The sequence below is a fragment of the Colossoma macropomum genome, unplaced genomic scaffold (assembly GCF_904425465.1).
Source record: "Colossoma macropomum unplaced genomic scaffold, Colossoma_macropomum, whole genome shotgun sequence".
Lineage (NCBI taxonomy): Eukaryota > Metazoa > Chordata > Actinopteri > Characiformes > Serrasalmidae > Colossoma > Colossoma macropomum.
Window position 1 is genome coordinate 42,575,926 of NW_023494789.1, and position 22,370 is coordinate 42,598,295.

A 22,370-nucleotide genomic window follows, 5' to 3' on the forward strand; every position below is an offset into this window, starting at 1 on the left:
GATGTTGAGACTGTGAAAATGATTATATACTGTGTTGTGGCGATTCCATTCATAAAGTCAGTATTTATTATTATAGTTATAGAACCGTTCCATGTAGTAACTCCTACAAAATCTGACTACTGTACAAAAATGGAGGTTGTAAATGAAGTGGTTTTGCTGTTCACAGGTTATATTTATGGTGAAAGGATCATTTGAATGAAATTGCTTCATATTCTCATAATTATTATTACAGAATAAAGGAGAATGTAAAAGCTTATAGAGCTTAAATGAGAATATTGTTTTTAACTGTTAGATGAAGTGAATTTGCTTCTCCAAAGCAACATTTTTCATTAAGCTGGAAAAATAAAGTCAGAAATCAACATTAAATCCTGTCCTGCTTGACTTCTAGGCTTGTGGCTGAGAAATATCAGAAATATCGCAGTTTTGCTTCACAAAACCCCCAAAGCAACCTTAAAATCACTCTTGAATTCACATACGCTTGAAGGCAATCGTTTTCCATGTGCTAAATACTAACTGTGTTGGATATGCCTGAGGAGATGAGTGTGAAATTTTGGTGTGGAAGTGAATGTAAAGCTCAAGTTTTAGAACTGAACCCATAATAAATATTTTTACATACACCTCTGATCTCTGGCTGTGTGATTATAATACACCTCAGACACTTTATTTACAGCGATCAGCCATAACCTTATGACCACCTCCTTGTTTCTACAGTCATTGTCCATTTTATCAGCTCCACTTACTATATAGGTGCACTTTGTAGTTCTACAACTACAGACAGCAGTCCGTTTGTTTCTCTGCATACTTTGTTACCCCCCCTCTCACTGTTCCTCAGTGGTCAGGACCCCCAGAGGACCACCAGAAAGCAGGAATTATTTGGGTGGTGGATCATTCTCAGCACTGTAGTGTTAGTGTGTGTTGTGCTGGTATGAGTGGATCAGACACAGCAGTGCTGCTGGAGTTTTTAAACACCTCAGTGTCACTGCTGGACTGAGAATAGTCCACCAACCAAAAATATCCAGCCAACAGTGTCCTGTGGGCAGCATCCTGTGACCACTGATAAAGGACTAGAGGATGACCAACACAAACTGTGCAGCAACAGATGAGCTATCGTCTCTAACTTTACATCTAGGTGGACCAACAAGGTAGGAGTGTCTAATAGAGTGGACAATGAGTGTTTCAGACCAGACTGCTGTCTGAATGAGGCGCAACACCATCCATCCAATCAGAACTCATTTACATTTATCAGTAGTCAAGGCACAGCAACATAAAGAGATTAATTCTAAGGGATAAGGAGAGGTTGGAAGATTAATTGCGACTACATAAACATCATGAGCAGACCGAAGGCGGGAAGAATAAAACATAAAATGTGGGAAATGGGCCCTTTTATTTTTATATGGTGTAGTATATTGAAAAGACATTACATTTTTCATTTGTATGTTGTGATATGCAACCCCAATTCCAAAAAACACTGTTTTTGGGACGCGGTGTAAAATAAATGTAAATAAAAACAGAATGCAATGATTTGCAAATGACATAGGCCCATATTTAATTCACAATAGAACATAGAACATATATCAGTTGTTGAAAGTGAGACAATTTTACCATTTCATGAAAAACATTACCTCATTTAGAACTTGACGGCAGCAACACATCTCAAAAAAGTTGAGTGAAAAAGAACAGCTGGAAGAGCAATTTGCAACTAACTCACATGGCTGGGTATAAAAAGAGCATTTTAGAGAGGCAGAGTCTTTCAGAAGCAAAGATGGGCAGAGGATCACCAATCTGTGAAAAATTGTGTCTAAAAAATGTGGAACCATTTCAGAAAAATGTTCCTCAACGTAAAATTGCAAAGACTTTGGATATCACACCATCTACAGTACATAAAATCATCAAAATATTCAGAGAATCTGGAGAAATCCCTGTACGCAGCGGACAAGGCAGACCGTCAATATTGCATGCTTGTGATCTTTGGGCCCTCAGACGGCTCTGTATTGAAAATAGGCATGATTCTGTACTGGAAATCACTACACGGTCTCAGGAAACTTCCAGAAATCACTGTCTGTGAACACAGTTCGCCGTGCAATCTACATGCAAGTTGCAAGTTTAAGCTGTATCATGCAAAGAAGAAGCCATATGTCAACACGATCGAGAAACGTCGCCGTCTTCTCTGGGCCAAAGCTCATTTAAAATGGACTGAGGCAAAGTGGAAAACTGTTTTGTGGTCAGATTAATTAAAATTTTAAGTTCTTTTTGGAAACCACAAACACTGTGTCCTGCAGACTCGAGAGGAGAGGGACCATCCAGCTTCTTATCAGTGCACAGTTCAAAAGCCTGCATCTCTGATGGTATGGGTTTGCATTAGTGCTTATGGTGTGGGCAGCTTACACATCTGGAGAGGCACTATCAATGCTGAACAGTATATAGAGGTGTTAGAACAACATATGCTCCCATCCAGACAGCCTCTCTTTCATGGAAGGCCTTGCATATTTCAGCAAGACAATGCTAAACCACATACTGCATCCATCACAACAGCATGGATTTGTAGAAGAAGAGTCCGGGTGCTGAACTGGCCTGCCTACAGTCCAGACCTTTACCCATAGAAAACATTTGGCACATCATGAAACTAAAAATCCAGCAAAGAAGACTCAGGACTGTTGAGCAGCTAGAATCCTACATCAGAGAAGAATGGGGCAACATTCCTCTCCTAAAACTCCAGCAATTGGTCTCCTCACTTCCCAGACATTTACAGATGCTACACAATGGTAGATATTGACCTGTCCAAACTTTTTTGAGATGCGTTGCTGCCATCAAGTTCTAAATGAGTTAATGTTTTTCATGAAATGGTAAAATGTCTCACTTTCAACATCTGATGTGTTCTATGTTCTATTGTGAATAACATATGGGTCTATGAGATTTGCAAAAGATTGCATTCTGTTTTTACTTACATTTATTTACATTTTACACGGGGAGGTGTACAGCGTCCCAACTTTTTTGGAATTGGGGTTGTAATAAAAACATATTACAGTATATTCTAATACGTTCCCTTTCAGTAGCATAAACATTTAGGAAGATTCAGAAAGCAGACACTTTATTTATTGCAGAAAAAATAGGCAAGCATTTTGTAGATGATTTGATTTTGGTTTAATGAAGAATTCATTGACAAAAGTGGGGAAACTATTTTCATTTTGAATGGGCAAAATAGAAAATTAACAACAAACACAAAAAATGAAACTACGTCAGTAAAGCAGAGTATTCCTGATAAAGGCAGTCAAATGTCATTTATCACTATGCAATATTACATTTTACTGAGGGGGAATGTAGATTTATACACTGCGCTGAAGCTTTGCAGTTTAGCTGTTTAACTATCTGAATTTGTTTACAAACCTCAGAAAAACAGAATATTGTGAAACATCAAAAATGTCTTCAGATATCTTCACATTAAATTTTTTGCTGTCACTCACCTCTAATATATACTTGCTATTTTCATGTGCACACAGGAAAATAAGAATAAGAATATAAAGTATTTGACAGTATGTGTTACTTTCAGTTAACAAGTCTGGGAACAAATGACAATCTGATCTGATACAGCCTGCACACGCATTACCTTAAAGCATGAAACACCCAAACAAACCATGTTAGTCAATGAGTTTAGCCTGAGTTCTGCTTCTGAACAGTGCCAGTAGACAAAGCCCCCCTTTTTTATTGATCTGATACCAGTTATCCAGTCTCTCTCATAATATTTGAGATCATTATGTATGTGGAGCTGGTCCTAGATCAGCGTAAAAGGGGTTTGCTCTTATTATCCAGAGTTTAACACATCAGTCGCTGTCCTAAACGGAATTATCAGCCATGTCTGATGTGACGAAGCCGAAGCAAGCCTGGGCTCAAATGAAGTAAAAGTAATTCATTCTTACTTTCATTGCCCAGGGCAGCCAAACAGAGTCCTGACCACTTCCATTTGGGTGTTCTGGCTCTGCATGCACCCTTGAATTGCACCATTATGGTGGACTTCAAATGGATGCCATGGTTATAAATAGCAGGATGTGAGAGGTGGGAGCAAACACGATACGATATAGGATTGCGATACTATGGGTACCGATATACCAAATGACTGATATTTTCTTATTAATATTTTTAACATCTATTAAGCCGACTAAATACCAAATACTAATGTTTTCTTAGTCCACAAGAGGGCGCCAAGGAGTCCCCCCCATATCTAAATGTCATATTGCAATGCTGGTAACACTTTACTATAGGGTGCTGTTCAGACTTCATGACACCAACATAACCTTGTCATGACAAATGACATTACCTGACATAAATGTTTATAAATGCTCACATTTGCCAATTTTGATCAGTTAGCTAAAGTAGCTTTTATGACAGATGATGCCGATAGAAACATTTATAAACATTTATGTAAGGTTATGTCAGTTGTCATGTATCCCTGTGAACACTACAGTAAAATGTTAACAATGCTTAACATATAACAAATCTTTAATAATATCAAGATAATATCATATCATAAAGCCCCACCCCTACTGGATACGCCAGTGAAGTTTTTTTATACACTACGTCTTATTATTGTGACGTCACTCTTTCCCAATCCACTGCTTTGGTATATGAGGTTAATTATGCCTCCAGTGGAAGGAAAGAAAACGGCACAATCCACAAACACTTTCGACTTCAAGGTCCGTTTTTTGCCTCAACATCAAGTTCAAGGCTGTTGTTTCTTTATTTGTTTGAGCAGTGAGATGCCCAACGAGCAAACTGAATATATTTTATATTGCAGTTTAAAAAAGGTATGAAAAACCATGAAAGGCACCTCACTACAGCTTTTCTCACGGGACAAGACGTGATCTCTAGGGACAACCTTGAGCAGTTTTGGGCTAAATGTGGGTGGGAACAAACTAGGTGTGAATTTTTTTATGCTTTGTGAAGGCAGAACACATAGTAGGGGGCGCTGGTGCGCTTGTCATTACAAGACTCCAAAGCCTCCAATTTATCATGCACAGTCATGTGTGCAGTGAACACATTACATACGGCAAAAAAGAACCGAAAACAGTTCCGTTAGCTAATGATTTGACTAGCTAGCTTGTTTAGCTCATGTTATTATTGTGTATCGGGCCCTTAAACAAGCCTGGGCCAGGGAACTGGGGGCAGGTTTTAGAGGGGGCAAAGTCTTGTTTGTGCTGGTTTTCACCAGAATCCAGCACTGATTTTAACAAACTGTCCCGAGACATGTATTGTCGTTACGAGTTCACATCTGGCCACACTACAGGTAGCATAGTGCACTCGGAAAGTTCGTCAGGAGTCGCTTTTATTGGCCTCTCCTCTGGTTAAAATGCTGTGGCTGTGGACTTTGCCCACATTTGCCTACTGGCAGTAAAACCTGTACAAGGTGGAGCTGATAAGTCAACACTCTATAAATAAACAGGAGCTGTTTGTCAGCATGAAACTGCAGGCAATTGACTGATAAAGTAATACTAAGCTAATGCATTCGACTAATGCTTCCTATCTTATTCACAGCTACAAGGCTAATGTTGCTAAAGTAGTGAAAGCTTACACCCCACCAATTAGCATGGAGCTACCTGCATACCAAAATCATTTTTGACACTTGCCTCAAACCATGTGGAGTTGTCAAGTAATCTCTAATAGACTCACAAAAATCAGAAAGCACCTTTCATTTATTTAAATTCAAGTCAAAACAGCCATTAAGTACGTTATTTATTTTTCAGATATTTCTGTTTAAGGAGATTAGATGCAAGATAATCCACTTGCATAAGGAAGGAGAAAGTCAAAGGAAAATAAGTCAGCTTCCAAAACTGGAGCGCGAAAAATCATTAAAAGCTACAGAGAAAACGGGATTCCTAACAACCACCTGGAAGATCTGGTAGACACCAAACCTGCCCCATCAGATGAACTTAAAGCTTTCATCTTTGAAAGAGAGGAGAAAATCAAGCTGCTTCAGATCTGAAAACATCCACGGGTGTTTCTATCCATCCATCCACTGTGAGAAGACAACTCAGTGCTAAGGGTTTGAAAGGATGTGTAGCTGTTCAAGAAGCCTCACTGAGAAAAGGAGACAGACACATCAAACAAAGAAGCTGAACAATGGACTGACCACTCCAGAGCCCAGATCTTAACATCACTGAATGTGTTTGATTACTTCAGAAAACGATCAACCAACGTCTAAGACTGAACTTTGGAGGTGTGTCTGCAGATTTCTATGAGAAACTGAAAGTGAGTCTCCTGAAAACAATGGAAGCTGTAATAAAGTGTGTCGCACTGAACACTGTAAAAAAGCTGATATAAATTAATAACTTGTACTCAGTGGCTGTTTTGACCAGAAAATAAATACATGAAAAGGGTTCTAACGTTTACACAGTAGCAGAAAACAGTAGAAGCAATCTTGAAGCCTGAACGTTATACTTTTCACTGTTCCTTTTGGGTGTGTTACACTTTGGGAGGAGAAGATTAGAGTCACATCACTCCTTTGTGAATAAGAATTTGTCCCCTACCACGTTTCACTCATCAAAATCAGCAAATAATCAAGAACTCATTAGCCTAATAGAACTAATGACACAATATTGCAAATCACTGATATGATTACCACTAAAAAGTTGACGTTTTACTGTATTACACTGCTGTCATGAGAAAACGTGAATTTTTTTTTTTTAAAGCAACTTTTCATGCCAACAATAATAAATAAAGGCATTATTGTTTGTCATATTAAGGCCTTTAGGTCCAAAGCGACTTATTTTCATGAAAAAAATACAAAAGCAGAGACTTTGATTGTGGTAGTTTGACTACTATAAAAAAGTAAAGTGTTCAGAATGGATTATTTGGTTCTTTGGAGTTTTAACTAGAAGGATGTTTTCAACTTATAGAAATTTAATGAATTTGTATCCTATGGTGAATATCATCATAGCTGTCATGTTTTTTTCATGACAACATATATGTTGTGTTGCTTTTAACCCTTGTGTGGTGGTCATGTTTTTGTTACTCAGTGGTCTGGTGGACCCACTGCATTATTGTTTTTTTTATCAATACAATAATTTTTCAATACAGCCATAACAATTTATGTAAAAATGCCAGATGTTTAAAATATCACAAGTAGTCAGCGTAGGGTTCTCCTTTAGTAGCTGTAGCCAGTCAGCAGCCTGTCCATGTTGTCCACCCTCACACACACAAACACACACACACTGACAGCAGGCCATGTAGGAGGAGAAGAGTGAAGGGACACAGCACCTCCACACTTTTATTCCCACAGGTTCACCCAACACCACATGTGTAATATAAATGTGTAGGGGGTGTACAGTGTGAAGTTATTGGAAATGTGTTATTTTATGAAAAATGTTATTTTATGGAAATATGTTATTCACAGAAAATGAGCAAAAGCCAAGGACTCTGGGATTGAAATAATAATAAATAGCATAATTTTTTCTTTTGGTAAACATTGAAAATGGGTCCCACAGACCTGAACACCACACAAGGCTAAATTAACATGAATTTAAGCAAAGAAGACCCCAAAAACATATCATTGCTGTTGGAACACAACCAGTAATTTTGGACCATTTCGGTTGCCACATTCATCATGAAATACTGACACAACATAAAGGACAACAGGCCTTTTCAAATTATTAGAAAAAACTAAGAATGACAAAAATGGAGATAAAACAGTGACAGTATATTGTTGTTGCTTAGCAACCACTAGACAGCAGTCTGGTAATAAAAATAAAGTATTGTTATCAGATATGGCAACATGAGTGGAACAACTCTTGGACAAAAGAGGTTTTCTCAACAACAATTATTAATCATGCAGAAATAAGCTCATAGTTTCTCATGGCAGCAGTGATTTGTTAATGAACTGTATGATAACAGAATCACCTGATCCTCATTATCGCATATGAGTGATCATTTACAAGAGCCATTAATTATTGAGCTTACACAGGGTGACGGAGGACCCAGTGGAGAAGATCCAGAAAGCAGGGTAAACTGGCTCAGAGAAGGGGAAAACGAACGTGTGGAATGCATATGCACGGTCGGCCATCACGTTATAAAGCGTGGCAGATCCCCCACCACAGTCGAGCAGCACCCCCACCCGGCTAGGGTTTGGGTTATTAAGCACCGTCTCGCTGCTGTTGTGCCAGGCGGACAGCTTCACGTTGAACCACTCGACGCACCAGGACTGGGCGTTCCGACCCAAGCGACTGGACGGACCTTTGCGGTCGATGCTGCCGTAGGCCAGGCCGATGCCGCAGAAATTATTGCTGCTCATTTTAACCTCCCAGTAGTGGTAGCCCTGAGAGAAACCCTTGGAGCAGAGCACCTGCGAGCACACAGTGAATCGGGTCGGGAGGTCCGGATAGGCAGACGGCTCATCCGATACGGACGCTTTGGTGTTGTTCTCTGAGAGGACCACCCGTCTGTGGGCCGTCCTCTGGTCAAACATGAGAATTGTGGCATCTAGATAAAAAGAAATATACACGTTTTCAGTCAGGCATGTTCTAAGCAACCAAAAGTATCCACACACCCACTCTTCAAACATTTCTGACAAAATTAAGAGTTTTAGGGAAGGCAAGTTTTCTAAGAGGTCTTTCCACTAGATGTACCAAAGGTGCTCATCAGTTCAGCTCCCTCCAAAGAAGTTCAAAAGAGCTTCATCACTCAAACTCTTGTCTAAGGTGTTAGACACCTAAGTTGTTGAATGGAACTTCATAACTCCAGCTCATTCCAAAGGAGGTCAATGGAGCTTCATCACTCAAACTGATCCATAAGATGTTCAGCAGAGCTTCATCACTCAGATTCATCCAAATGTATTTAATTCAGCTTCGTAACTCTAACACATTGGTGTTCAGCAGTGTGTCGTCACTCCAACTCATCCCAAAGGAGTTCAATGGAGCTTCATCAATCAGACTTATCTAAAAGAGGTACAGCTGAGCTTAATGACTCAAGCTCATCCCAAGGAGTTCAATGAAGCATCATCACTTCAACTCACCCCAAATGTTGTGTTCAATGGAGCTTGATCACACCAACTTTTTCCAATTCTGAGCTCCATCACTCAAATTCACCCTAAAGGCATTTAATGGACCTCTATAACGGCAATGCATCCCAAAGTTCAGTGAAGCTTCCTCACTCTGACTCATCCCAAATGGGTATAGTAGAGCTTCTTCACACTCCCAAAGGTGTTCAAAGGACCTCCATAACTACAACTCAACCCAAAGGTGTTCAATGGAGCTTCATCACACCAACTCATCCCATAGGTGTTCAATGAAGCTTCATCACACCAACTCATCCCAAAGATGTTCAGTGAAGCCTAATTAGACCAACTCATCCCAAAGATGTTCAATGAAGCTTAATTAGACCAACTCATCCCAAAGGTGTTCAACAAAGCTTCATCACACCAACTCATCCCAAAGGTGTTCAAATTGAGCTTCATCACACCAACTCATCCCAAAGGTGTTCAGTGAAGCCTAATTAGACCAACTCATCCCAAAGATGTTCAATGAAGCTTAATTAGACCAACTCATCCCAAAGGTGTTCAACAAAGCTTCATCACACCAACTCATCCCAAAGGTGTTCAAATTGAGCTTCATCACACCAACTCATCCCAAAGGTGTTCAAATTGAGCTTCATCACACCAACTCATCCCAAAGGAGTTCAGTGAAGCATCATCACTTCAACTCATCCCAAAGGCATTCAATGAAGTTTCATTAGACCAACTCATCCCATAGTTGTTCAAAGGACCTTCATAACTGCAACTCATCCCAAATGTGTTCAAAGGACCTTCATAACTGCAACTCATCCCAAAGGTGTTCAATGGAGCTTCATCACCACTAAATGTCCCATTCAACTGCCAATGTTTTTTGATGAAGATTAATTTGTGTGCATTCGGTTTAACACTTGTGCCACCAGTGGGTGCACCAATTTTTGTTCATTAAAAGGGGTGTCTGGATACTTGTGGACATTTAGTATCTCTATGTTCATTAGGAATAACAAGCATGAACTGTTTTTCTAGGATGACTTACACCGCAGGAGATCACTCCTTCTCACAGCTACGCCCATATCAACTGAAGCTGAGCAGAAAAAGACAGAAACAGCGTCAAATCAAAGCATTAATTTTAACACTCATATGGGTCTACATTCAATTCAGGCCTGTGTCTGCTGTCAGATTTTGAGATGGAAATTCTCCTTAGTGTATATTTAACCTTATTTTAACTTAACTGGACCTGCATAACTATTGTTGCAGTGTTGTTTTGGCCTGGCTGAGCATATTATGGTGTGGATTATAATGGTTAATGCAGGAAAAGAGTAGTAAAGTAAAAAATGACCTACCAAAATCAGGAGCATATCCAGCGAAATTCATACCACCAGCGAAATTCATACCACCAGTGAAATTCATACCACCATCCATTCTGTTGGAGAATGGAGGGGCCATTCCTTTGTTAGGAAACTTCTTGGCTCCTGGAAAGAAAGAAAAATGATTGTTATTTAAAATCATAATTATACTACACAGCTACACTGAAAAGTGCTGCAGTAAATCTAAAAGCTGAATAATCTGGTAATTAGAAATTTGACACTTTTCATTTTTTTTAATTTTTTTTCTTTCACAGCATATAGATGACAGCAGACTAGGTTGTTTTTTTCACTCACTACTGGAATCGAGTCATTTGTTTTCTCCATGTAATGATGGAGAAAGTGTGATAATGTGTAAATGTGATAATGTGCAAAGCAAAATAACAGGGTTTTAACGACTTACTCTCTCCTTTGTATTCTTTGCGCTCTTTCTGATCTTTGTTCTCCTTTTTCTCTCCTCTGTTGTCCTTTTTCTCTCCTTTGTTCTCCTTCTTCTCTCCTTTGTTCTCCTTTTTCTCTCCTTTGAAACAGAAACGTTAAACAAATAACATGCTGCAGGAACACAGGATTTCTTTTCAGGCAAAATATACACTATAAAAGTAGGTCTCTATAAAGAAAGATGATTGATACATGAGCTTTTGAGGACTGCTTTATAAATGTCTCTTCCAATAAATGAGTGAGAAAAAGAGTGAAAATGTTCCTTGTGTCTTACGTGGTGGTTTCTTTTTGGTTCCTCCAGGTGCACCTTTAGCCTGAGATGGACTGGTGGGCCTGGGGTCTTCACTGGGGGCAGAACCTGTAATATAAGAGCAAATAGATAAAGATATAGACTGTGGGATGGAGGCATGGATGTATGGATGGATGAATGAATGGAAGGAGGGATGGATGGGTGGATGAATGGAAGAATAGAACAGTGAATAAATGAGTGAATGAATGAATGATTGAATAGATTTACAGGTGGATGGATGGATGGATGGGTAGAGGGATGGAAGAATGGATGGAGGGATGGATGGATGGATGGATGGGTTGACGGAAAGATGGATAAATGGATGAATGAATAAATGATGGATGGATGTATAGATGGATGGAAAGATAGATAGGAAGTTTAAAACAACAAACACAATATAAACTGCAAAAATAGGACTATGATGCAGTTTTTTGTCTTATTATTTAAATTGATTCATCAGTTCATTACCAGGCTCTGCATAAACTGAATGGAAAAATGTGCATATCTATATTGACACACACAGTTATTCTAACAGACTGCATTATAGTACAGGAAGCATAGGCAGCTGAATTGCTTCTACTGTACCATAAAAGAACAACTGTATTATTCTGTATTAATGAGCTAAAAACCACTGTGCTGTGAATGAATGGCTGCTGCTTGCATGGAGCACAGAGTGTATGAATAAATTAATTAAACCTGGTTTTGTTTAAACTGAGAAGCTGAGAACATATTTTCTTAGCAACAAGGCTAAAATATAGCAGTGACCTATTTATTGAACAATTCACTGTGCAACTGAAAAAAGTAAAAATATGTTATTTGAAGGTCTTACACACTTAAACTGTTTATGGTTTATGTCTGCCTTAAGTAACATTAGTATTAAACCCAGAGTGGGAAAACGAATGTGTTAGCTTTAGCTTTAGCATCATTAGCTTGATGCTAAGACAATACAAGAGTCACCAGCATAAATGAGCATTATGATTTTGGTGATAATTTGGTAAGTAAAAACTACTTATAAGGCAAACGCTTCGGTATTAAACACTGAGTGCGTTTTCATGCACTCAATAATCCGATCATAACAGGATTTCTGCAGTTATCCAATCATTAAAATGGTGATGTAAACACCATACTTTGATCTAGAAATCTGATCAAGAAATATGATAAAGAGAACTAGATTTTAGTTCAGTAATCAGGTTTCTCAGTGCATGTAAACTCTTACTTTGATTTCTTTCAGATTTCTCAGTCTGTGCATGCGCGAGAACAGACGGTGGTACCACAAAACACTTTTGGAGCGGCGCTGAAACCAAACACCAAATCACGATATGTTTACGTCACATCTTCTTCTGTGAGTTTATTGGCCAGTTGCAAAGCAGAAATCTGATTACTGCCTGACTCATGTAGATCTGGAGTTTCCCATTATCTGATTACTCGAGTGCATGTAAACGTGTTGATCGAATTACTGACAAAATCTGATTTTCTGCAGTACTGGATTATTAAGTGTATGTCAAAGTACTCATTGCTATGCCATGATATTTTATCATTATATTACACTCACTCACTCAGGACTTCAATATAGGCTACAGTAACGGGAGACTGAATGTTCTTGTCCTCCTTCAGCAGCCCCTGGCTGCTTGGCAACAACAGCATACTGTAAAACTAACTACATTTCTGGGTGGAAGAAAATTTTACTGTGATTTGCTATTAATTATTTTAAATAAGGCATTACAGCACTCACCCTCCCTCGGGTTTGGTAACGTAGTGGGAGCGTTACCAGCACCTAAACAAAGAAGGATTTAGTTTAGCTCAACTGCATCACCTCTGATTACATTAGAATGATTATTAATTATAGGGAAAACAGCCCCATCCACCAGAATGGAGTTAGTGTTAGAAAGCTGTAATCAAAAGCAGATTAACCTCCGTTCAGAAGCCCCTCAGATTCCACTGTTCATTCAAGCTGAGCTGGGTTGAATTAAACCACAAAACCGATTATCTGTGTGTTTGTTTGTTTATCATTTTGTGTTCTGTCTCACCTTCGTTAGCAAGAGGATTTCCCAGTTCTGTAAAAAATTTACGCATACACAGACTTTTCAATTTACTGTAATCACACAACATTTTACACAAGTCCATAGACACATAGTACAAAACTATACTTTAATAAGACTACTGTAGTATGGCCTGTGCTACCCCAGGTGGAGGAAGGACCCTTGAGGCAGGAGAGACGGATGCAGCGTGCATTTTGACCTTATTTTACACTCACAAACAAAATCAGAAATGAAACCTAAAGTTGGCCACACTTCAGTGGCTTCCAAGCTTTCATTAAGGGCAGCATAAGGGCATGAGCCAAGAGAGAAAGAAAGTTTGCTGGCCCTGCCCCCATTCCACAGCGCCCCCTGGGATCAAACATAAGGTCTATTAAAGGGGTCTTGCTGCGGGACTGGAGGCGTTGCCCAGGAGGCCGTCCCCTCAAGTCCTTGCGGTTATCATCCAATCTCGAGGTTCACGCCCTGCCTTCCTGCCGGCTCTCGCCAAGCTAATTTGTGTTTACTGTGAGACCAAATATTCCCTATAGGGTTTAGATCTGGACTTTGACCAGCCCAAAGGCATTAATAAAAAACATTATATTTTGTATGAGAGTGTATACATACACATATTAGTGAACAGTGAAACAGCAGTTAAATTGCTCCTTAGAAACAAAAATCCTAAGAAAAGAATACATTCATTTCAGTTTTTTAAAAAAATATGCACAGCTTCTCTTATCAAAAGCTAACAGGCTCCTCTAATAACACTCACAGTTTCGCTTTAAGTTCAAGTATTTACTAATGGGGTAACTGAAAAACTGCAGTATATAAATTGGAAATATGTCACATGCAGCTCCAAGCTCGAGCCGTGTGGTATTAAACTCAATGTGAAAAAGTGAATGTACACCACCATTAGCTTGGTGCTAACATGTCACTGCAAATGCCATAGAGACTGAATCCCACAGCTAGCTGAAATTAGCATTATCATAGTAGTGGTGATCAGATACATGTAAATATAAAGGATAACCAGCATAAGTTTATTCATTAAATTCTGATGTATAATGACATATATGAATATCACATGCCTCATTATTTTGATAAAGGATAATATCACAATATTAGATAGCTAGCTAGGCTAATGCTAACTAACTTTACCATAAGTTAACTACAAATGTGTTGCATTAACTCTGCTTCACAGATATTAATGCAGCTCAGCAGCTCTGTAACATTTAACGTTTGCTTTTTTAAACATCATTTTTAAGCATATTAACTGCATATTTCTGAGTTTATTGCCTTGATTTTGTGATAACAAATAAAAGCTGAAATCTGAATGGCTGAGATGGTTGTAGCTGCTGTAACAGTGATGAGACAAGCTCTTTCAGAGCACAGTCAGAGCTACAGCTCGCCTGCCAACATGGCGATGTGGTTTTCTTAATGACGCAATCGAATACTATGAATTTCCGTCCACTATGCAGTACTTTAAACAGATTTGCTTCATTGTACTGTAATCTAAACAGTAAAACCAGTGAAATACACCACAGAGTCTATCTGCAGACATACACTCTCAGCCCCAGTGACGTCACGTGCAAATGCACTCTCTGCCACAATGGCAGAAGCGGCCCAACGGCACGGTAACGTTTGTCTGCTTCAGAAGAATCTTAAAACAGTATCACATCATCATATTTTTCTTTTTCTATCTCATTAATTATATCACTTAATCCATTTGCCATACATACACACATTCATAGCTAGAGAATTCCATTTGATGTATTTTTTATGCATTTCAACAGTAGCCTGGTTGCTTTTTCTGCTAATAAACCCAGTATAATGTCTTATCGTAATGTTGTGTGCACTGCAATTAACGCTTTTCCACTGTAGTGACTGCTTTTCAATCTGGCACGAATTCCTTCTCATATGAACAGAAATTACAGAAAAAATATACAGTGTATGTTACATGTATACACCCACCTGGTTTGAGGAAAGAGAGCCTGTTCTCCACTGGCTGCTGCAGGACCTTAGATATCTGCTCCTTCAGATTAACGATGCAGGCGTGGTGCGCTATGACACATTTGGAGTCAAGGTTGATTCGAGGGGCGTATGGGTCAAAGGTCACCACAGAAGGCAAGTCCACAGTTGCCTAGAGGAGGCAAAAAGGACCAGATATCAAAAACAAGCGATTATAGAATTAATTGAAAGAGAATTAAAATATTTACAAAAAGTCAGCATTTACACCAGATTTAAAGGGCCCCATCATGTACAATTTTCAAAATGAAAGTGTTTGTATGTGAAAAAAATTCTAAATATATAATTCCCTCCTTAGTCCGTATATGGAAACTACGCTGCAAGAACAGCCCATTCGGAATTCACTGTTTTTGTGATGTCAAAAAAATCAATGCGTTGTACACACATCCATCTACTCTAGCCTACAGGAGTAAAACTAAACTCCTGTAGGCATGTTTCAGCCTTTGGAATGGAGTTTTCAGCCTTTGGAATGAGGCTCGCTTCAGGGCAGCCAATCAAAACAAGGGGCATTTACATATTTACATACATATAGGCACAGTGACAAAAATAGCCTGTTTAATTCTATAGGATAATTATGAATGTTTTTGGTACATGAACACACACATTTAGCATCTAAGCCACTCCTGGGTCACAAAGGACCCTGGTCGCCTGGCTGGGGAATCAAACCCAGGCCCTTCTTGCTTTGAGGCAGCAGCGTCACTATGCAGCCGTATTGTAGAGGTATTTGTGTGTTAAAAAACAGTCCAGTCCCAGCCCTGAGGTGTGTTTCCCGAAAGCATCATTGAACAGCTACCATCGTTAACTGATGGAGAGACTATCGTGTTGAACACTCTCTCTCCACAGTTACTACGGTGGTTGCTCAACATTGCTTCCAGGAAATGCTGTCCTGGTCAGAGATACCCGCTGTTAACCTGTAAGAAGTCCAGAGAGTGGGACTGGACCAGCAGCCTGTTGATTTCGTCCTTGGTTCCGCTCATCTTCTCAATGTTCTGGTTGAACTTCTTCATGAGTGTGCTGAGTTTGCTCAGGCCGGTCTCCAGGTCCTTTTCCAGAGCCATCATGGCCTCCTTCTCATCCTTCTGCAGCATGTCTCTGAGCTGCTGATACTCGGCCTCCAGAGCACGCTTACGGACCGCCGCTACATCCTGAGGAGGAATGTTAGATCAAGACCAAAACCACAATAAGAGCGGGTCAGTAAAGAGCTACCTTTAAAAACACAACAACACATAAATCACTCACTCTACACACACTTCACCTCTTTATGCACACACAGACACACTCTGACCTTGAGCTTGGCCTGCTGTTCCCTCATCTGGGAGATGACCAACTGGTTCTTTTCAATTTTGCCATCGAGAGTGCCCATCTTTTCCTTCAGTTCAGACTTAAAGCACAAAACATAGTTCATAGAATTCATTAATTATTTAATCTAATAATTTTATTTTAATTTTTATTTGAATTTTACATTTAAAAATTAAACAATAAAGTTATTTTTTTAACTTTTTATTTTCATTTTCGAAATAATTTTTAATTGAAACTTAATTGAATTTAATTGAATTTTTTTTAATCACACAGGCATAGAAAAACGTTATTTTTATTTACTTAGTTTATTTTAAAGAAAATAAAATGAAAAATTATTTAAAATGCTGATTTATTATACAACTTATTTGTACACATGCTGTATTGAAGTTTCAGTTATAACTTTTAAACAATTTAAAATTTGATTTTTTTTGTTTTTACTGATTTTTTAAAGCTATTTTTGATTGTTTGACATTTACATTTATTTACATTTAAAAGATTTTTAAAAAATAAAATAAAATTAAAGTTACATTTTATTTGTTACACATACGCAGCATTTTTTCAATGTCAATTTTACTTTTAAGCTAAATTTAAAATTTGACCCCAAATTCAAATAAATTGACATTTTTTTCATTGTAATTGATTTAAGTTATTTTGACATTTGCATGTATTAAATTTGCATTACATGATTTAATTTATAAAAAATAAGATCAAAATGTAATTAAGTGACATTTTAGTTTTTACACGTAAACCTTTTTATTTCTCTATGTCACACACTGCTCGTGCACCTCTTTCTTCTCGCGCTGCTCGTCCACCGTGTAGAAGCTGCAGCCCCTGTGCTGCTCCTGCAGGCAGCCGCTGCAGATGGAGCGCTCGTGCGGCGCGCAGTAGAACTCTAGCAGCTTCGCGTGCTCGGCGCACAGGCGGTTCTGCAGGTCCGCGAGCGGCGGCTCGACCAGGCGGTGCGCGCGGTATACCGGGTTCTCGCGGTGGGGCCGCACGTGCTCGCTGCAGAAGGAGGCAGCGCACGTCATGCACGTGCTCTCCGCCTTCGCCTGCATGCAGGTGTCGCAGAGCACGGGCTTGGGTTCGGGTCTGGGCTTCGGTTCCTCGCGCTCGCTGCTGCTCGTCCTCCTTCCCGCGCCCTCGCTCGGCGGCGCGCCGGCGTCGCTCGCGAACCTGATGGTGTCCACCACAGCGCTCAGCACGGTGTTCCGCTTCAGTACGGGCCGCACCGCGTAGAGCGTGCGGCAGTGCGGGCAGCTCACGGGCCCCGCGTCCTTCCACGCGGCCTCCAGGCACTGCTGGCAGAAGCTGTGGCCGCACGCGAGGCTCACCGGCCCGTCGAACGGACACAGGCAGATGCTGCACGTGAGGTCCTCCTCCAGGTTCAGCAGTGACGTCGCCATGGTCGCTCGCCCAGAAGGGACTTCAAATTTGCCGCCCAAATGGAGAGAAACGAAACCTAAAGCGCTGCTGAGAAAACGAAATCAGCCCCTGCAGCACAGAGGAAACAGAGCAGGAGGAGGTCAGCAGCAAACTACAGTAAACCTCAATAAACTACACGAAACTACAGTAAACTACAGTAGAGTATAGTAAACTATAGCAAACTACAATAGACTACAGTAACTACAGCAAACAACAGTAAACATCAATAAACTACAGTAGACTGAAGTAAACTACAGCAAAACTACAAGAAAGTACAGTAAACTACAGCAAACTATGGCAGGCTACAGTAAAGCTCAATAAACTACGGTAGACTGTGGCAAATGACAGTAAACTACAAAAAAGTACAGTAAACTACAATAAATGGAACTGATTTTTTGGAACACAGCTAACAGCTAACACACACTCTGTAAAAAGATGGTTCTTCAAGGGTTCTTTGGTAAAGGCAATACTTCTATTTAGAACCGTGAGTTCTATAGAGAACCATTTGCATGCATAAATGGTTCTCTGCATGGTGAAATGGTTCTTTAAATTAATGGAGAATGTGCTGTATATGGTTTGTTCCATATGGCACCAAAAAGTGTTCTTCCAAAGTTACAACCTTGACATCGTAACAATACCAGAACCATTTTGGTGCTATATAGAACTTTTCAATAAGGTTCTGTATAGAACCATAAACACATCATTTGTCAATGTGAAGAACCATTTAATCATGCAAATGGTTCTTTAAGTGTTCATAGTTCTGTGTAGAACCACTGTAATTACTAAGGAACCTCCTGAAGAACCATCTTTTTTAAGAGTGTATGTAGCACCAAAAAGGGTTCTTCTGCTGTTGCAAGTTTGACACCATAACAAAAGAAGAACCCATTTGGAGGCAATACAGAGCCATTTTCAAAAAGGTTCTGTATAGAACCATATACAGCACATTCTCCATCAGTCTGAAGAACCCTTTCATGATGCAAAAAGCCCTTTAATCATACAGAGGGTTCTCTGAGTGTTCACGGTTCTATATAGAACCATTTTCTTTACTGAAGAACTCTTGAAGCACCATCTTTGTAAGAGTGTACACTTAGAATGACATCAGGAAGTAGCCAAAATTCACCAACTGGACTTTCAGCCTCCTAATCAGGTTCACACAGATAAACAGCTAAATCAGTGACCTTATGAAGGCACCATACGTCCGTTATCCTTCTCATAACCTCGTGATAAAAGCTCAGTTCGTGTGTTTGTAGCGGTGGCTGAGAGATTAGCGAGCGTCGGTTTATTGAGAAAACGAAACTAAGACAGCAGCTCCACAGCCCCGCTCCACAGCGCAAATGAGCACAACCTGACAGCTAAATATCGTTTTAAACGATCTTTTAAACAAACTGCTCACTATTTCTTATAACGGCAGACCTATATGGGTAACAGAGAGTTAAACTTTAGTCTTTTAGGTGCGAATCTGTGTCTAAAACTACAAATCGAGGCGTATGATTCGGTGTAAATGCACATAAAAGCACATGACAGTTTACTCAGATCAGGTTAGGGTCGTTAAATTAAGTCTACTTACTGAGTCCACAGGTGTAAATATCCTCTAGATACAGTGCGCCGTCAGACGAGTGCTCGACTACAAGCCCTTCTTCCTCCCACCCGCATTCCGGAAAGCCCCGCCCTCCTGCACTCTGATTGGCTACTGGACCCACTGCCTGTGCTAGGATTGGACGTTGTCTGAATGGGGAAACAAAAACCTCACACCACCCATTTTCAATCAGCTGATGTTATGTTGTTTTTACAGCTTATGGGCCAATGACGAAGAGACAGATAGATTTAGCTTACAACTCATCCTACCAGCCTTTCAGGTCTATTAGGTAACTCCGTATATGATTCAGCTGAGATGAGGATATGTATTATTAATAAATTCAGAGAGTTATGAAGTAAAATATTAATTAATTAAGAGGGTATAGTGTCACTATTGCTTTTTAATAGCATTTCTAAGTTTTCTAAGCTACAAAAATGGCACAATAGAGGTTTAACAGACAGTAGTATTTTCAGTTTGCCACCAGATGGCGCCCAAATACAGGTTTCCTATTTTAAAGAGGCGTTAGGAGACTAATAAATAAGATTAATGTCTGTTTCTTTCACCATACTTTTACTTTTCTAAAAAAAAAGTTTCAAGGACTGTAATTTAAATATTTAAGCACTATGATCATACATCTACAATAATAATAACAATAAATAATAGTAGTAATAATAATAATAATAATAATAGTCTGTAGGTCTAATATCTGTATCAATTATGTATACTTATATAGTTGTTAATGTATATGTGAATTCTAAGGGGAAAGCCATATCTGTGTCCTGAGCACAAAATTATGTAAACAACAAAAACAACAGTCTAAAACAGGAGTTTGTGTCTGTACTGTGGGTTTAAAAGTGTGCAGACCTTTTAACCCAAACTAGAAAGTAGTAATTTATTACAGTGTTTTTCTGTATCTTATTACATTTTATCACATAAAAACATAGTAAAGAATCTAAAATTATCCCTGAATACATTTAAAATGTGTAATTTCTTTCAGTTACTACGGTTTTCACACTTTTAAAGGGCACATATCATCTTGTATTTCTATTTATTTCTTTGTTTATTGTTTAGGTCAACGTGTAACATTTGTGTTGGTTTATGTACCGAAAACAGTAATAATTCATTCTTGCATAGCTATTTTCCAGCCTCTCTTTATCCCATACTCTCTTAAAAATGATGGCTCTTCAGGGTTCTTTAGTAAAGAAAATGGTTCTATATAAAATCATGAACACTCAAAAAACCCTTTGCATGATTAAAGGGTTCTTTGCATCATGAAATGGTTCTTCAGATTGATGAAGAATGTGCTGTAGATGGTTCTATAAAGAAGATTTTTGAAAAGGGTTCTATATAGCACCAAAAAGGGTTTTTCTATTATTACAAGCTAGACATCATCACAATACAACAGAAGAACACTTTTTGATGATATAAAGAACCCTGTAATTATACAAAGAGTTCATTGAGTGTTCATGGTTCTACATAGAACCATTTTCTTTTCTAAAGAACCCTTGAAGAACCATCATTTTAAGAATGTAGAATTAAACAGGCAGGACTTGTTATGGTGCTTTTAAGACTTATAAGACATATCATATGTAAATGACCTCTGTTCTGATTGGCTGCTCAAAAGCAGTCCAGGCAGAAACACTTCAGTGTGAATGGGCGGAGCTAAACCTCTGTAGACTGAATGGGCAGATATGTGTAAATGTGTGTCAGCTTTTGTGACATCACAAAAACAGCATATTTAAATGCAGTTCATGGACTGGGGAGTGAATTTTAGCTGTGTTTACATACCACATCAAAGACGTTTATTTGCAAAAAAAGTGATATTGGCTCTTCAAATTGTGGATTGCCTCAGAATATTGTAGCTAATAAATAGAGAATACGATCAGTTCTCCAGAGTTTGGAGCTCCAGCCTGATTTCCACCTACCCTGGACAGGTGTGTGTTTTTCCTGATTCACCTAATTCAGCTCCTGAAGACCTGATGTTGAAAAGATCACAAACCAGTGCAGGTGGACTACAGAACTGGGCTGTACGACAGAAACTTCTAATGTTTTTGATGTAAGTCTGACAGGTCAAGATAAGATTTTTCACAAATTCGTATCACAAAAGCAGACATTGTAATATCTAATTTAGGAGTCTTATCTTACAGCATCTTAAGTCCAGTAAGGAAATCTTAACCTACTCGATCAAAGTCGACAATCAACTGTCATGTCTGTTACCTAGCAACCGACATTTGTCAACACGTTATCAAAATAATCAAGTTAGTTAGCTAGCCAGCTAACGTTAGCTACTGTTTTTGATGTAAATGATATAAAAAGATCAAACAAAACTAAAGCAGAGCTGCTTTATGAGGAGCCTGGCCACTTCCTATTTCCCCTGTTACAACAAAAACATGACTGCAAAATGGCAGAGGAGCCTGTGAGCAACTCCTCAATGAATGGGAGGAAATAGAGCTAAATGGCTAAAAGCAAAAAGTTAAAATAGTTTCTAATCACTCGCCCAGAACTTTCTTTTAATTTTAGAAAGTAGAAGAATGTATTTCACTAAAAAAGCAAAGAAAACTTACCTGTATGTTTCCTTTTTTCTACAGCAAACAAGTTTTAGGCAGCAGGATGCTAACATTACTGCTACTGAGTGCATTACTGTTACTGAGCGCTGATTGGTTGGTGAGCGGAGCAGCTCATTGGCTGTTTGCGCTCACAGACGTCATGAACGTACATGAGGCGCCCTTTTAAACTTGAGTTTAAAAGCTCTTAAAAATATAACAGCAGTGTTTAAATGTTTTATGCTATTCAGTGTTCAGGAAAAGATTGTAATATTTTACATTAAAAATGTTTAAGCATTTATAAACTATGACTTTTCTCAAATTCTCCATCTTAACCCATTCATTTTGGACTCGCTCCGGAGCGCCCTCTAGAGTTTGAGAAACCTGGAAGACATTACAGAGTGGTA

General features: G+C 39.1%; 1 protein-coding gene across 4 annotated transcripts; it reads right to left on the reverse strand.

Annotated features, from left to right (window-relative positions):
- Positions 1-7,357: 7,357 nt before the first annotated feature.
- trim25 (tripartite motif containing 25) lies at positions 7,358-19,494 on the reverse strand. Of its 4 annotated transcripts, XM_036571405.1 has the most exons (12): positions 19,412-19,494; positions 17,205-17,913; positions 16,406-16,501; positions 16,032-16,265; positions 15,067-15,235; positions 13,111-13,137; positions 12,816-12,857; positions 11,069-11,152; positions 10,760-10,876; positions 10,336-10,464; positions 10,029-10,076; positions 7,359-8,466 (listed from the first exon to the last, which is right to left on the reverse strand). In XM_036571405.1, exons 2-12 carry the CDS (start codon positions 17,823-17,825, stop codon positions 7,931-7,933), a joined length of 2,103 nt encoding a protein of 700 aa, XP_036427298.1. In that variant the 5' UTR covers positions 17,826-17,913; positions 19,412-19,494; the 3' UTR covers positions 7,359-7,930. The 4 variants fall into 4 exon arrangements, with proteins under 4 accessions (XP_036427299.1, XP_036427300.1, XP_036427301.1 ...); XM_036571406.1 differs by lacking the exon at positions 13,111-13,137 and having other exon boundaries at positions 7,358-8,466; XM_036571407.1 differs by lacking the exon at positions 12,816-12,857 and having other exon boundaries at positions 7,358-8,466.
- Between the last annotated feature and the right edge of the window lie 2,876 nt (positions 19,495-22,370).